We start from the raw sequence: 17218 nt of genomic DNA, 5'->3' as shown, positions 1-17218 counted from the left end.
ACTGATCAGTAAACATCAAACATCTGAATCTAAGTGAGACATAATGTGCTAATCTTGGAGTGGGAATTCATGGACTCAGTGGGTTATGTTTAGAATCTTTATTTTACATCTAGAATGTTCCAAGCTGTTTTAAAAAAAGAGAGAAAAAGTTGAAATTTTTACTCACTTTATATTGAAGTCTGTGTCTTCGCCCTTTTAAGTGCATTTCCTTAGCATTGGGATCATTAAAGCTGCACTCGCATAATTTACAATGGAATCGAATTACTTTTCCCTCATCGTTTCGTACCTTGATGCAGGGGGAAAAAAATCCAAGTTATAATGGAAATGTTACAGTTGAAGATTTCATTCATATGGCCTCCCAGATTCTCTGATAAAAAAAAATTGTGAAGAATTAAGAGGAAAAAACATAGGCAATGTCTAAAATTTTTTAAAAGGATGATCTATAAAAACAAACTGTTAGAATTTTCTAACTGTAGTGTTAGCATACAAGATGTTAGCATGTATTTGCGTTTGTAATTAACTGCAATTTTAATACTCTTATCTGTATGTAAACATTTAAAAACAATTAGATACCTTAAATTCTCTAATAAATAGTTACTGAATACCAGGTACTGTTATTGAAAATGAAGATAAAGATGATTAAAGATAAAGCTCAATGTAACTTCGTGGAAAATCAATGACAATTTTTTCTAACTGTACAACCAGTTAGGAAGACAAGTAGACTAAATCTTATTAAGAAGTTTATGATGAATACTATGTTCAAATTGTCAGGGAAAGCTTTAAAGACCGGCTTTGAATGCATCTATCTGAAGTTTGGAATTACTTTATTATCATTGGAAATTATGGCATTCTGGAGGCATACATTTTTTCAAATCTTACTCTTTTAAAATAAATTGTATGTGAACTACTGATAAACTGCATAACCCAGTTTTCTACCTTGTAAACAAAGAACTCAACATAACTTGAGAGAAAAAGGATAAAGGAACAAATATTTACCAAAAATCTACAATATGCTAGGCACTTTATTTCATTCAATCTTCACAACTTTGTTAGGGAATAGCCAAATTTTATAGATGTAGACACTGAATTTCAGAGAACTTATATATGTTCTACAATAAAGAGTAAAGACTAGTGCTGTATCACTCCATGTTAGTCTTTCTACTAACGGCAAATATTTATATCAAGACTCTCTGATGTTCCCTCACTCCTCTATTTACTGAGCTTACTTTTCGATAGAACAGGAATAATTTTCTAATCAGCTTGAAAAACCAAATAAACAGGATCTTTTAAATTAACAACCCTGCCCAGCCAGTGTGGCTCAGTGGACTGAACATCGACCCATGCACCAAGAGATCACTGGATCATTTCCTTGTCAGGGCACATGCACAGGTTTTGGGCTCTAACCCCAGTAGGGGATGTGCAGGAAGCAACTGATCAATGATTCTCTCTCATCTTTGATGTTTCTCTCTCTCTCTCCCTTCCTCTCTCTGAAATGAATAAAAACGTATTAAAATAAATAAATAAATAAAAAATAAATGAACAACCTTAATTTTACACATGAAACTAAGTGATTGTTAGAAAAAAAAAGTATTGGCTTTGTCAAAATTTTTGGTGCTCGCAATTTTTAAAATTTTTATGTTCAGGGCAGTTGAAAGATATAAGAATGTCTACCAAATAAATGGAGAGTTACTTTACTGTTTTAGCAGGGAAAGAGATAACAAAAATATTGTAATGTTACTTAGACAAGCTTAAAGGACATGCTTTTTAAAACCCTTAAAAAGATCCCTTTGATATTCCTTCACAAGTAACTTAAACCTAATGGACTATAATTTAATTTTACATGAAAAACATGCCTACAACAAAGCGACACCCTCTTCCCCTTTCCTCATCTCACAGCAATAGTGTTCTTGAATCAATACCTCCTCCACGTAGTCATGGCCCACTGGCTGCACATCACTCTGCAGAGCAGCCAGAGAGGCAGGCGTGACTGGTTCTGACACTGTGTCTGGCTTCACTTCTGGGATCTGTACAGAAGGAACAGGAGTGCCTTTAACAGATTCTGTTCCTTTTAAGTCTTCTGTTTTATTTCCTGTTGATTGCAGCTTATTACCACCTAGAAACGCATAAGAGAATTACAGTAATTTTAACTTTCGTTTTTGTGTAAATGTATAACCTGATACAACAAAAACTTCAGACAAAATTATCTTTTCTACCAAAAGTTAAACTCCTGCTTGACACACAATAGATCAGAAATTTGAAGAACCACATAAACCACTTGGCTTCTTTACCCTATTGAAACACACATCTGGATTTTCCCCTTCTTCACCACCCACACTCAACACTCCTCTCTGTCCCCACTATGGTTCTCGTAACATCAAGTACCTAAAAGTAAACAGCAAGTGCCTGAAAAGCCTTATTCATACTGGTATCCCTAGTTCTTTGCCAATGGAACTGGGCACTGTCCTACATTCTGGTAATATAATAAGAATAAAACAATGTAGCTGCTTCTGAGGTGCCAACAATTAAGGGAAGAAACAACTAATTATAATACAATGTGATAAGGGCTGTACTAAGTATGAATAGAGTACTGTAGAATGCAAAGCAAAGAAACCACTACCCTTTAACCTGATCCAGTTAGAAAAGGCTTCACCAAGTGTGTGACACTTGAGCTGGGCTTTGAAAGAAGAGTAACGAGTATGAACTGGCCAGGCAGAAAGAAGAGAATAATGTCTAAACAAAAAGAATAGGATGTACAAAAAAAGCACAACAACATCAAGTTAAAAAGACTGCAGTAAATTTAAGGAAGCTTCAGTAATTCACTATGAATTACTACCTATGTAGAGATGATGACCGATGATGAGGCAGGAGCCCGAATGGGAAAGGCCTTGATGACGTAATTAAGGAACATAGAGGTTTTTTTCCCATACCAAGAGGAATGACACTGAAAGCTTCTAATCAGGAGTCTAATGTAATTTGATATGTATTTTCACAAAATGACTTCGACAAGTGTTGGAGAGACTGGATGCAATAAGAGACAAAGCTCTGAGGAGCAGACTTTTTTTTTAAAGGAGAGGGATCTGTCATATGTTTTTATTGATTTTTAGAGAGAAGGAAGAGGGCGAGAGACAGAAACATCAATGAGAGAGAAACATCATCAATGGGCTGCCTCCTACATGCCTCCCCACCCCCCCCACTGGGGAACAAGCCTGCAACTTGGACAAGTGCTCTGACCAGGAATCTAACCCGTGACCTCTTGGTTCCTGGGTCGACACTCAACCGCTGAGCCACACTGGCCGGCTGAGGAGCAGACTTTGAAGGCCTAAAAACAAGGCAGTGGCTATGAAGATGACATTTTCTTGGGGGGTAGAAATATTGTAGTGATAGAAACAAAAGTTCAGGTAAAAAATTAGAGGAGGCAATAAATAGGAAAAAATGTCAGTGAAGTTTTCCCAGCAATTTTATGAGATCATTTCGTGGTACTCTTGTAATAAGACAATGGGTAAGGAGACACTGGTAGGCATCGATAAAGCTGTTCAGATCATGACCAGGGATACCTAAAATATGGCTGTAGACTCAGATGGGGGTTTTGAGTTTGCCCAAAAGATTTTAAAGTTACTGTACACATTGGAATGGATGAGACCACTCATGAATACTGGATGAGAAGAGTAAGATGAGAACATAATCAGAATCTTAGGAACACCACCATTCAGTGAACATGAAGGCAGGAGAAACAATAAAGATACCTGAGAAAGGGGTGGGTAGACAGACAATAACTAGAGAGACAGAGACATATCTTAAGGTTTACGGTATAGCAGTCAACTAAGTCAAAAGTTAGAGAGGTCTACAGGATGAAACTGAAAACTGGCCACTGAATTTTGCAATTAGGTTTTTGGTGATTCTTGAAAGCAGTTTCAGAAAAGGGTAGAGTGGAAACACTAACTGACTGGAGACTGGATAAGAAGTATAGAAGATAAAAAGAATTAGTTTAGCAGCTTGAAAGGATAACCGGAATGGGAAAAGATCTTTTTTAAAATTTAAGACCATGAAAGATAAAGGTATACCTGCATGGCTGAAGGGAAGAGAGAAGAAACCATTAGAGGACTGACTAAAAATTCAAGAAAAAAATAGAGATATGTGATTCAACAAGGTCCCAGAGAAGAAGGGAGGAGGTGGGTACAAGACCATAAGCAGAAGGGTTAGTCCTGGACCGAAAGAGAAATGTTACTTTGACGGAGTTGGGAAGAACATAAAGAATCTTCAGTACTTGCCAACAAAGTTTATTTTGGGAGTAGATGTCTTCTTGGCAGCCATACTTGTAGGCACTGCTGACACTTTAGTGTTGGATGTGCTATTAAGAGACGAGTTTCCTGTAGCTGTAAGACCTTTCACTGAAGAAGTTGCAATTGAAGAAGTATTCACAGTACAATTGCTTGCTGCAATGCTTGAAGGAGAGGCAGTCGGTTTTGTAACAGACACAGCTGTTGAAGAAGTAGCTTGGCTAACAACATTTGGTTCTGTTGAAGGAATGGGTTTACCAAGTTTTGTGTGTAATTTAACCACCTACAAAAAAATAAATAAAAGCACATTTATTTGTTGGAAACTCAGAATATAGATTTTCAAGTTCGTCTAAAAGAAATTATAAAATTAAAATACAAATGATATTTTTTGCTATATATTTTCATACACAAACTCATTATTTTCCAAATAACCTCTATGAAGCAGATAAGGAAACATATTCCACCTATTATCAGTGAGAAAACTAAGGCAGAGAGAGATGAAATGACTTGGCCACATGCATACCAACCTACGCTTAAGCATGACAAAAGGAGGAAAATAAACATACAATTTTCCAATTGATAGAATAAATGATCTAGTTCAATCTAAAGACAGGTCTCTAGTCTTCTTTTATATATATGTTAGCACATAAACAAGGCTTATCCCACAAAGTTTTGGAGCCACTTTTGCTTACACCCCTCCCCCCAGCTCCCTACTGAAAAGGTAAAAAACAACAACAGAGGAAGACAGAAGGCTGTGTGGGAAAAACACCTACTTTCTGATGCTTAGCACCACGAATGTGGGCAGCATATGCATCTGCTCCTGTACAAGACACATCGCAGAGCTCGCAGCGCAGCTGATTCTGAGTCCCACGAGCAGAGTTGCTGCTGCTGCTGGTATTTTGTGAGGCTTTCAATGCAGCTTCTTTTTTTTTATGTTTCTGTCCTTCTAAATGTTCTTTGTAAGTCTGTTTCAAACAAAAAGGATACATTTTATTAATTTTCTAGATACAAAGTCATTTAAATTATTCAATTCTCAAATCTCTAATACTTATTTAAAAAATGAGCACCAAACAATTTTAAAAGCAATTTAAGAAAAGCATGTGGGACTCCCTACACACGTGATACATCTGTGGTTCTCTGTACCTTGTTCATCAAGAATACATTTGTCTAACACTTTGATTCACAAAGGACTTTCACACAGAGCCATAATACCAATAGAAGGTCACTGCTTTCAGTTTCAAGAATTTGTATCTTGCCCTAACTGGTTTGGCTCAGTGGATAGAGCGTCCGCCTGCGGACTGAAAGGTCCCAGGTTCAATTCCGGTCAAGGGCATGGACCTTGGTTGTGGGCACATCCCCAGTAGGGGGTGTGCAGGAGGCAACTGATCGGTGTTTCTCTCTCATCGATGTTTCTAACTCTCTATCCCTCTCCCTTCCTCTCTGTAAAAATCAATCAAATATATTTAAATAAATAAATAAATAAAAGAATTTGTATCTTGCTCTGGCTGGGTAGCTCAGTTGGTTAGAGCATCATCTCCAGGCACCAAGGTTTCGGGTTGGATCCCAGTGAGAGCGCATGCAGGAATCACCCAATGAGTGCATGGATGGGTGGGACAACAAATCCATCTCTCTCTCAAAAATCAATCAATAAATAAAAAGTTAAAGAACAAACAAAAAAAGGATGTGTCTTTTATTGGTTATGTATAATGTTGAATAAAGGATACTAGACAGTGGTCATTATAGTAAAATTATACATTAAAAACTGTCTTGAATGCAGACAATTAAGAATGCAGATTTATTAAAATGAGAGGAAGTAAATATGGATTGCTGGTTAGTTTGTTTGTTCTTGAGTGGGGCTCAATAGTTACTCTTACATATTTTATTTTTAGAATTGTTTTTAAGACAGACAAAAATTACCATAAAATTATATATTTATCATAGAATTTCCAAGCTGGATGGAACTTTAGAGATTACCCAAAATAATGACTTTCTAATTTTCAAACAAGAGAATCCTTTCTATAAATAATAGTATGCACAAGTAAGGAAAATTGCTGTTTTTGAAATGAAAGAGAGATCTAAGACTCAGCCATTTGATTCTTCTCTAGTCTGTGGCAGCCTGAAGGGTTCTGTGAAGCAAGTAAAGCCTCAATTATTTAAGACAAGTTCCTATTATAGAAGTAAAGACATAAAAGCCCAAAGAAGTTAAGGGCTCTGACTTGCCCAAGGCCACAGTAAGTGACAGAGCCAGGACTGAAACCATGGACCCTTAATCCTGAACCAATGACTCTCCCTCCTTATGTTCACACCTACACTCTCATAATCTCAATATTTTTCTCTAAGGCTCATTTCATTAACCCCTTAAGGCACTGCATCTGACTTGTAGAAGTACCCTTGGCCTGTTCTTGTGTAACCATTCAGATACTCCAAATCAATGGTCAGCCATATGTATACTCATTCCAAATATTGCTGTTAACCCACCACCCTAGAGTCATGTTCTATCCTTTCATATGGGTGCCACAGATTCAGTAAATCTCTTAGGTTTACATTTGTCACTCATAGCATCATCCTCTCTACAACACCATCACAGAGTAGGATACACTCCTCGAATACTAAGACCAACATCCTTGCTCCCTTTCATGTTTAATCCTGGTCACTGTAAATATTCTTTACCTATCCCTTCTCCTCCAACCATGCAATCACGAGACCATTTCCTATCGCACTCAAAATAGAGAGAAAAAGGTTTTATGTAACTAGCCACACATTAAAATATTCCCTAATTTGATGTCAGTAATTCAAGGAATGCTGGTAACTTAAAAAGTAACGTATACAGATGGGGCAGCGGTGAGAGACAGAAGAAATAATTAGAGTCAAAATCTGGTCTCAATCAAATAATATACTTATTACCTGCCAAATGGCTTTTCAAATTTTTAAATAAAAACTAAACACTCTGCCCTGGCTGGTTTGGCTCAGTGGATAGAGTGTCGGCCTGTGGACTGAAGGGTCCCAGATTCGATTCCATTCAAGGGCACATGCCTGGGTTGTGGGCTCGATCCCGGGGGGGGGGGGGTGCAGGAGGCAGCCAATGATTCTCTCTCATCATTTCTCGCTCTCTCTCTCTCTCCCCCCCCCCTTCCTCTCTGAAAAAAACATAACAAACAAAAAACTAGACACTCTTAAGGAAAGTATCCTATCTAATAAAAGGATAATATGCAAATTAACCATCACTCCATCACAAAGATGGTGGCGCCCATAGCCACAAGATGGCGGTGCCCAGTCCTCTCAGCCCAGCCAGAGTCCCCCAGTCCCAGGGGGGGCAGCCACTGAGAGCGGGCAGCGTGAGTGGCCTGGTGGAATGCTTGCTTCGTCGCCACGGCGACAAGGCAAGCATTCCACACCCGGCCGCGGATGGGCCTCTGGGCAGCAGAGAGCCTCTGGGCAGCAGGCACGGAGCGGCCAGGCCCCACAGAGAGCTACTGGCGCATGGATTCGTGCGCAGGGCTACTAGTTAACAAATAAAGTTGGGGAGTTGTACTAATTAGACTCATGCCTAAATCACATATTTTAAGGTGTAGCAACCAGAATAAAAGACCAAAAAATGGGGGGGAGGAGGGAATAAAGGTTCTGCATGCTACATTAGTCAGTATTTTTGAAAAATTCACTTCCCTACACCTTTCTTGTTTCCTGAATTCCTACCCTCATGGAGAAGATTATATAGAAATAAGCAATACCTTATAAAGCAAATATAAAAGTCAGTCTTATTAGAAGCATCCCAAGAACTGTAGATTATTAAAAGAATTTTTTTTTAATTCCAGAAACACAATTTTTCCTGCTAGTTATAGGCTCCAAAAACTAATACATTTGACAAAGTTCTTTCATCTTTAATGTAAGTGTGTAAACAATTATCTTTATGATCATCCTTTTTCAGCTGTAAAATTCTATATATACACTCATATACAGACCTTGAAGAAGAGATAGGAAAGTCAAAAATTTTGTATAAAGTCTTTTAAAAGCAAGTTATAAATGCTAAAAAAGAAATAAAAATTCAATCTTTCCCCAAAAACCCAATTAAGTCAAATATAAAACTTTTAAGCTAAATTTAAGGTTTACTTAAAGAGCAAAGTATTCTTCTTAAATAAAAAAAGCTCAATATGCCCATTTTACATTTACATTCATAATCATTTTTACAGGTTTTTAAAAAATTTATCTTTATTGTTGAAAGTATTACATACGTCCTACTTTTTTCCCCATTAACCCCCTCCACCTGGTACCCACCCGCCCTACGGTTTTTTCTTAATAGAATTCTTATGTCTTAATACAAATACCTTTTCAAAAATGGCCATTTAATGAACTATGTGTATTAGCTAAACTCAGAGAAGAAACTGGAAACCTTCTTTGTAAACACGAGTTATAATATCAACCATATTTAACTGTTAAAAAATAACCACTAAAGACTTGTGGTAAAACATACAACATAAGTACCTGTGGTCCAGCACAGCTGATCTTACAAACATCGCAATAGTGAATCTGGGGTGGTTTGGGAGGCTGTTTTGGTTTCAGTTGCTTATTTTGGAATGGTGCTTTTTTAGTAAAGGTGGTCCCTGTCCAGGCAGCTGTGGCAGCAGCAGCAGCAGCTGCTGCCGCTGCCTGCTTCTGTTGCTGCTGCTGCTGTTGGTAGTAGGAGGATGCAGCTGAATACACTGCTGCTTCATAACCTGAATAAGATGTACCTTACAAACAAAGTAAAACAAAGATTTTGTTACATAATTATACAAGGCCAAGCTGAATGTTACAAATTTAAATCCCATAAATTCTGTTAATAACGGTAGGTTTACACATGCATATTTACAAATAATGTATCCTTCTTGAAAAACAAACCTAGAAAACATTTATCCTCCTTTTATATATAAGTCAATCAACAAGTATTTACTCAACACCTACCGGGTGTTGGGGAGTAGAAAGAATGTGTAAGGTATAAGATTTGGTCCTTGTCTTAAAGAAGCTTGTAGTTCAGTTGGAGGAATGTGACAGAATATTTGGTAACCTATGTGGCTACAGAACTGGTTACTATTTCACTGTAAGAGTGAAAGGTAGATGAAAGGTAACAGGCCCACAGATTACTTGGTTAATTACAAAAGGAAAGGGGTATTTTTACAAAGGAGAGATTTGGCAGTCACTACTGTGGAGAGTGGCCACAGTGTTTGCACAGTCCTCCCATGGCCACGTGCAAGTCCCAGCTTGGAGGGCAGAGCCCTCCCAGCACAATTATAGCCAACAGCTATCGTTGTAAGCTTGAACCTATGGTCCGAACCCGTGATCACATGTTTCTGAGTAATGTGGGCTTGATAGAGTTCAGGTGCATGTAATTGAGTAGGATCGAAACCCATGAGAATGCTGTAAACATCTTGACCACGCCCTTACTTTGCCTTGTGGAATCTGCTATAATATAAAGACACGGCTTGTAGTCTGTGGCACTGTTGCTAGCTCTCCATCAGAGAGGAGAGCGTCCCACCCAGACCCAGCTTTCTTCTCTTGTCTGTCTTTTCTCCATCCTTCACCGCCCCCTCTCAGGGTCACTGAACCTGGCTGAGCTGGCGCGGCACATAAGGTGCCCAATGTGGGGCTGAGTATGCCATGGCCGTGCCGGCTCGCCACACACCACTTTAACCAGTGATTTATACCTGGTATCATCAATAAAGCATAAATGGACATTATTTACTATGTGCTCCAGATATGATGAAATGGGACGTTTGTTTTGTTTTATTGGCTAAAAAGCTGCCAGAAACTAAGCATAAAGAAATCAGATAAATCCAGATTCTACAACTGGCCTAACTCTTTAAGACAGTGGTTCCCAAACTTATTTGGCCTACCGCCCCCTTTCCAGAAAAATAACTCAGCCCCTGGAAATTAATTTTTTTAAATTTTAATAGCAGTTACTCATCGCCCCCAAATGCACCTGTGGCCATCACCGGCCCCCTGGATTGCTGCAGCACCTACCAGGGGGCGGTAGCGCCCACTTTGGGAATCACTGCTTTAAGACATCGGTTACCAACCTTTTGGACCTCACGGACCAGTGGTCCGCCGACCACCGGTTGGCGACCGCTGCTTTAAGAAATGTCAAGGTCATGAGAGAGAAGATAAAAATAGGGGATTATTCTACATTAAAATAAAACACCCTCTAACAACACATGACAACCAAACACAATGCATGATCCTTGATTGGACCCTGAATTTAAAACAAAGCACAAGCACACAGAAAGCCAAGCCATAAGATACATTTGTGAGAAACTAGAGAAATTTATTAGATAAACCATGTTCAAATCCTTTTTCTGACATGTGCAATGTGGCTATTTAAAAGAAAGCCCTTAGTCTTAGGAAATACATGCTGAAAAATCTGGGCAAAACACCATGTCATCTTCCATCTGCAACTTTTATACCAGTATATTTCTGAACCATTTGAAAATATGTATTTTAGAGGAGAGATAAAGTAAATATGACAAAATATTAATAAATCGGTGAATCTAGGTAAATGGTATACGAACATCTGAACTATTATTTCAACTTTTCTGCAGAAAGAAACTTTTCTAAAATAAAAAGCTAGTGAATAACATTAACCAAAGGAATGATAGATATATCTTCATATTTAGTGACATGAAAAGACATTCACAATAAGCAAGTAGTTTACACAATAGTATGTATAAGACAAATTCTTTTTTATAAAGAAATCATGAGGTTTGGGTATGCATATTCCCATGGAAGAAAAGTACATGCAGTAAAATGTTAATGACAGTTAGTGTCTAGGAGTAGGTGTCCAGTGATTTAATTTTTTCTCCTTTCTATCTATAGTTTCTAGTTTTAAAATAATGATGTATTATTAATCCTATATAATAAAGATGTAATATGCTGTGAAGCGTTAACGACCGGCCGTAATGACAGGATCACGGATCAGCAGGAAGGTGGGGCAGCGAGCTACAAGCGGGCGATGGAGAGCTACAGGAGGGGCAGGGCAGCAAGAGGGCGGAGGGAGCTACAGGAGGGTGGGGCAGTGGGCAGAGAGCTACTGGAGAGCGGCAGCGAGCTACTGATGCACGGATTCGTGCACAGGGCTACTAGTGTAATATAAAGAAAAGGATACCATCATACTCCGTATTCTGAATAAAATGTGAACCTTTAAAAAGCAACTCTCCACTCCTATTTCATTGGAATAACTCCAGTACAGTTCTAACTGGTTAATCAGATACAGAGAGGCAGGAAAGCTCTATCTGGTAAGTCCTAAATGACAGATCTGGGAGTAATCACATCTCCTCACTCCAGCTCACTTCCACAGGACTGTCATAGTGAACTTAAACTCTGCTCCCATTGCTCCTTTCATAAGATCTCCTCTTGGCACCCTTTCTACCCACAAGATAAAGACAGACTCCACAGCCCTAGCCAGTGTGCTCAGTGGTAGAGTGTTGGCCTATGCACCAAAGGCTCAGGCTTCAATTTCAGTCAAGGGCATGTACCTCAGCTGCAGGTTTGTTCCTGGGCCCCGGTGGAGGCGTGTGCAGGAGGCAACCAATCGATTTGTCTCTCTCATGACGATGTATTTTTTTCTCTCTCTCCCCCTCCCTCCCTCTCTTTCACTCTCTGAAAAGCAATGGAAAAAATATCCTCGGGTGAGGATTAACAACAACAAAAAGACACTATAGCAGAGCCTACAAGGCTTTTTCACACTGACATTTCCAGCCTCTTCTCCTGGTATTATCCCATATATCCTGTGTTCCAGGCACACTGAACTCTCATTCCGCAATACTCTACGCCTGCCTAATTCCCACTGCATCCCTACCAACATAGCATTTGGCATAGAGTAAGAGACCAAAAAAATCTCTTAAGAAATTAAATAGTTAATTCAGTAGCTAGGATTCTAACACAAAGTATCAAGAGGTAAGAACTGAAATTACCAATGTCACCTTAAATCCTCTACAGAACAAAATAGGGTATTAAGGAATAAATAAAATGCAAAACAATAAACCATACAGTAGTACCAGAAGATTAAGTGTCTACAAAAAAGTAATGTGTGACCTTAATTACTCAAATACTGAGGTTACCTCAGCCACAAATTAGCAAGAGCACTAGACATAGCAAGGTTTCAGTAATTATAGTTCTCTAAGAAAAATATATGATTATTTAAGGAAAATGAAACTACTCTGTCCTTCTGAGGTGTGTTATATAACCATTATCTTATGAATGTTTACAAGTGTTAACCAGTATTGTCAAGATTACTTCTTCCTGATAATAAATATGAAATACTAGCTCCTTGGGGGCTGAAATAAAGAATATAACTTGTCAGCAATATTCCTTTAACTTTTCAAACTCATTTGGAAAAGTCAGAAAGAGAATAGAATACTACTAGTAGAATACTGTTATTTTTTCTAATTGCAATGCTAGGCCCAGGACTCATGACTAGCTTTCAAATGTCCAAAGAGCATTAATGTCCTGCTAAAATCTTCCTGGCTTTAAAAAAAACAAACACACAAGCAAACCATACAACTTAGAAAGTCTTTCTAGTTTCTTGATTTATTTAAACACTTTTTATCAGCTTACCAGAATAAGTGACTGCCGTGGTACTGTAAGTAGCACTCTGGGTGTAGGATGGCACCACAGTAGCTGCAGCTGCTACTGGCTGTACGGTGGAAGATACAGGATAAATGGAGAAAGTAGTGGTAGCTGGACTCGGTGTCGCTGGTTTTATGGCTGTCACTTGTCGAGTTTGCTGGGCTTGTGTATACTGAGTTGCACCTTGGCTATAACCTGCTTTGGGGGCTAAATTAAAAAAGAGATATCAGAAAATTAGAAGGGTAAACCACTTATAATATTCAACTTACTATGGTGGTCTGGAGCCAAACCCACAGTATCTCCAAGGTATGCCTGTAGTTACTATACCAACATCTTGGAAAACTAGAGAAAGTAGGTTAAATGTTAACTGTAAATTAGATGCCAGTAATTTCTTCTTGGCAAAAGGGGTGAAATTCTTATTACCAATTGAACAAAATATAACATCTATATAAATTACTATCCCATCCCAGATGCTTTCCATATATTTCCAAAATAATATTTTGTAAAAATTTACAACTAACTGAAATAGCAGTACTACTTAAAACAGGTATTAATAAATAAAGTTTTTGAAAAACGTGTGTGTTTTTAGGCTAGCCTACTTGAAAGTTAGGCTTAATACTGGGAACAGAAGAGAGAGGACCTCAAAGTACATATTTCAATTCACAGTAAAAATTTCAATGTTTAATTATGTGGGACTTGTTTATATATCAGCCATCACACTTTATTGACTTTTCCATAATTCCAACTCACAAGGTGCTAACCATTCTTCCAATGCAATAGCTTGAGTGCAGCTACTCTTAAATGGCTACCACTAATGTCTCTGCTAAACTTTCTGCTGCCTTTGACCATATTCAAAACAAATCTTATGAGCTTTAGTACTAATCAATAATTTAATAATTAGTCACTAATTAATGATCACCAAAGCATACAAATGTCATTTCTAAGAAAGCCCAAATACCACCGGGGCAAACTCATTTTATGCTCAATTACCAAAAGGTAGCTTAAGTAAATAGCACCTAAGAGCATAAAACTTTTTTTCTAGAGAGAGGAAGGGGGAAAGAGAGACAGAGAGAGCGAGCGAGAGAGAGCAAGAGAAAGAGCACGCAAGCATCGATTGGCTGCCTCCCACATGCACCCCGACTAGAGATGGAACCTGTAACCTGGGTATGTGCCCTGATCAGGAATCAAATCCACCATCTTTGGTGTCAGGATGACACTCCAATCAATTGAGCCATACCGTCCAGGGCAAGAGTTTAGAAAACTAAAACTGTGTAGTTAATGTCAGCACTTACACTAAATCAAGGTCTTTTGACTCTCAGACAACTCAATACTTTTAAGCACAATCTAATTTTGATAATTAACCAGGAAATTCACAATAGACTGCTGTACCTGCAAATCAGAGATGAGACTATAAGAAAATTCAGGGTCATTTTAATTCAAAATCTTTTTAAACCACTTTTAAAAACACCTAACATCTTAGAATTAGAAGTACCCTAGAGAGATACAGGTCCACTACCTCATTTACAAATAAGACAACATATAGTGGTAAGCCAATTCTACTCTTTCCTATCCAAGACTCCACCCACACTCTCATGCTCCTTCAAAAATAATGAAAGTAAAGGAGCTGCCTACTTTCCAAAGCCCAGAGAGCTTTGTTTTAAAAGTTGTCAAATCTCTGCCCTAACCGGTTTAGCTCAATGGATAGAGCGTCGGCCTGCAGACTCAAGGGTCCCAGGTTCGATTCCAGTCAAGGGCATGTACCTTGGTTGCAGGCACATACCCAGTAGGGAGTGTGCAGGAGGCAGCTGATCGATGTTTCTCTCTCATCGATGTTTCTAACTCTCTATCCCTCTCCCTTCTTCTTTGTAAGAAATCAATAAAATATATTTTAAAAAATAAATAAATAAAAATAAAAGTTGTTAAATCTCGCCCTGGACAGGTGGCTCGGTTGGTTGAAGCATTGTCCTGTACACCTAAATGATGACGGGATCGATCCCTAGTCGGGCACATGCAGGAAGCGGCTGACCAATGTTTCTCTGTCTAAAAAAATCAATAAAAACTTATCTTTGGGTAAGAATTTTTTTTAAAAGAAAATTGTGAAATCTCTATGAAAAAATCCATCTTTTAAAGACTCCTAGTATATAGGGTTCTTTGCAAACGAAACACCGCCTGCATTTGAGCCCACTGTATTATCCGTGGCTCGTTACAGAATCAACTGCCATTACAGATCAGGGAAAGAGGATTTAAAGATATGGGCCCACAAAGAGTCTCTACTGGTTACAAAGGCAGTCAGCAGCATGTCCTGGGCATTTCTGGCAAAGACAAGAAGGTGGCCAGAAGGTACCACCACAACCTCTTTTGTAAAGCTTATTTCAGCAGGAAGTGAACTGTAAGCTGAAGACCAGAAGAGAAGGGCATGATTATGAATTGCTTCCATGGCCTTCTCTTTGGGACTCAAAGGCATTCTAGCAGAGGAAGAGAAAGACATGGCTAGAACCTGTTACACCGTGTAATATAACACAATCAGTTTAGATTAACTTCATTAAAAAGACGCTAAGTAATATATTTCAATAGTGTACAATGAAACTGTGAAAGTTAATAAAACCCACCTGTCTGATAGTAGGTTTCAGCAACAGAAGGCTGAGGCTGGGCAGCGGCAGCTACAGCAGCAGCAGTTGCTGTTGGTTGTTGGTAGTACTGCTTACTATCGTAAGCTACAGCAGGAGCCGTGGATCTTACATACGAGTATGAGTCCTAAGGAAAAAGAATGAAAGAAAACCTTGCTATGAGGAAGAGGCAGTAAATGCTCCTCCTCTTTACTATACAAAAGTATAATAAAGGAAATTAAAAAACCAAATATATACTTAGACCTAGACATGAGTCAAATTCAATTACAAAGGGGATACATTTTGGACTTCATTAAATAAGGTCAAAACCATTTCAAGCATCATGTTTGACTTTTAAAATCAGAAAAATTAGCAATGCTTATTTTTTAAAAATTAGTTTTATTAAAAAACTCATAGCAGCTTTTCCTTAAAAATGGATCCCCTAGTAAAGAACGCCTGTGTGAACTAAATTTTGTGTTTGCTCCAACTTTTTCATTCTCCCTTATTTACTACTGACATTAACATAGTAATGAATAGGAGCTTCCAGATGGAGGAGAGGGGAACAGAGGTGCCAGGGAGAAGGCACATCCTATATAATAAAAGGGTAATATGAAAATTGACCCTAAGGGCAGAACGACCACTGGACCAGTCACTATGAGGCGCACTGACCACCTCTTGGCCCCTTTCCCCGGCCAGCAGGCTCCGATCGCCTGATGGCCACCCGTGGCGGGGGCAGGGCCAGCAAGCGGGCAGGAACAGCTGACCTCTCGGGTCCCTTCCCCCAGCCGTTTGACACCGATCACCCGATGGCGAACAGGGAACCAGGGGTGCGTGGTGGTGGGGGGCGGGGCCAGCTGCAGGTAGCTGGGGAAGATGGCCCTGATCGCAGGCCAGGCCTAGGGACAGTACCAGTGCACAAATTTCGTGGGCCAGGCCTCTAGTTATATATAAATCTCCAAGGCAATGAAGATCAAGGTGAACTAGGTGAATTCCTGTGCTGCATAAAGTGAGGGATGAGAAGGCATGCAGATAGAAAGGCTGAAGAAATAGGCAGGGTGCAAAAAAAGATGGGCTTCATACACCCTATTAAAAAAAATGGAATTTATTATATTTTCTCTGGACATAATGAAGACAATCGCAAAAGTCAAAAGGAATTCCATGTTAGTAACTTGCCTTATATTATAGCAAATACTAATATTGTTAATTCATATGTCAATTTCTTAATTCAAATTCCTATAATTAGAAAGAATATAGAAAAACCAGGCCAAGTCCAGAAGGATCAAAGTTTAAAAAACAGATCCTAAAAGCAAACAAACCAAAAAATGGGTTAATTTGCACAGTAAAGGAAACCATCCACAAAATGAAAAGACAACCCACTAATGGGAGAACATATTCGCAATGATACATAGCTTGGGCTTGTAGTCCTCAAAATAGGAGGCACAGCTGTGATTCCAGTGGGCAAATAATGCCACAATACAAACAAGGGGCACTTTCCCTATTATCTTAATTTTTCTTAAAAACTTGGGGTAAGAGAACTTGGCTGGAGATGCTGGCTAGAGAATCTAGCTAGGCTGCAGATCAACTGAACGCTGTCTCCGTATCATTCCTTCTTCGCCGACTCCGTCCCCACCTTTGGGAACCCCTGGACCTGCTGGGATTGGACCCCAACAAACGCACATACCTCAGTTACAGGTCCAATCCCAGAATGTTTCTCTCTCTCTCTCTCTCTCTCTCTCTCTC

At 39.0% G+C, this 17218-nt stretch overlaps 1 protein-coding gene across 2 annotated transcripts in view; it reads right to left on the bottom strand.

The window, feature by feature from the left end:
• The window catches only part of ZFR (zinc finger RNA binding protein), a 56080-nt gene that overhangs the window by 34054 nt on the left and 4808 nt on the right, over window positions 1-17218 (bottom strand). For both annotated transcript variants that reach the window (XM_014544893.1, XM_005872614.2), the window contains exons 4-10: window positions 15482-15626; window positions 12861-13079; window positions 8757-9004; window positions 5051-5242; window positions 4269-4560; window positions 1920-2113; window positions 167-286 (exon numbers count right to left, since the gene is read on the bottom strand). In XM_014544893.1, coding sequence (XP_014400379.1) covers window positions 167-286; window positions 1920-2113; window positions 4269-4560; window positions 5051-5242; window positions 8757-9004; window positions 12861-13079; window positions 15482-15626 — 1410 coding nt within the window. The remainder of the gene's footprint in view (window positions 1-166; window positions 287-1919; window positions 2114-4268; window positions 4561-5050; window positions 5243-8756; window positions 9005-12860; window positions 13080-15481; window positions 15627-17218) is intronic.

The sequence above is a fragment of the Myotis brandtii genome, unplaced genomic scaffold (genome assembly GCF_000412655.1).
Source record: "Myotis brandtii unplaced genomic scaffold, ASM41265v1 scaffold384, whole genome shotgun sequence".
Classification (NCBI taxonomy): Eukaryota; Metazoa; Chordata; class Mammalia; order Chiroptera; family Vespertilionidae; genus Myotis; species Myotis brandtii.
The sequence above is the reverse complement of the archived record's forward strand: the minus strand, read 5'-3'. Positions and strand labels throughout refer to the sequence as shown.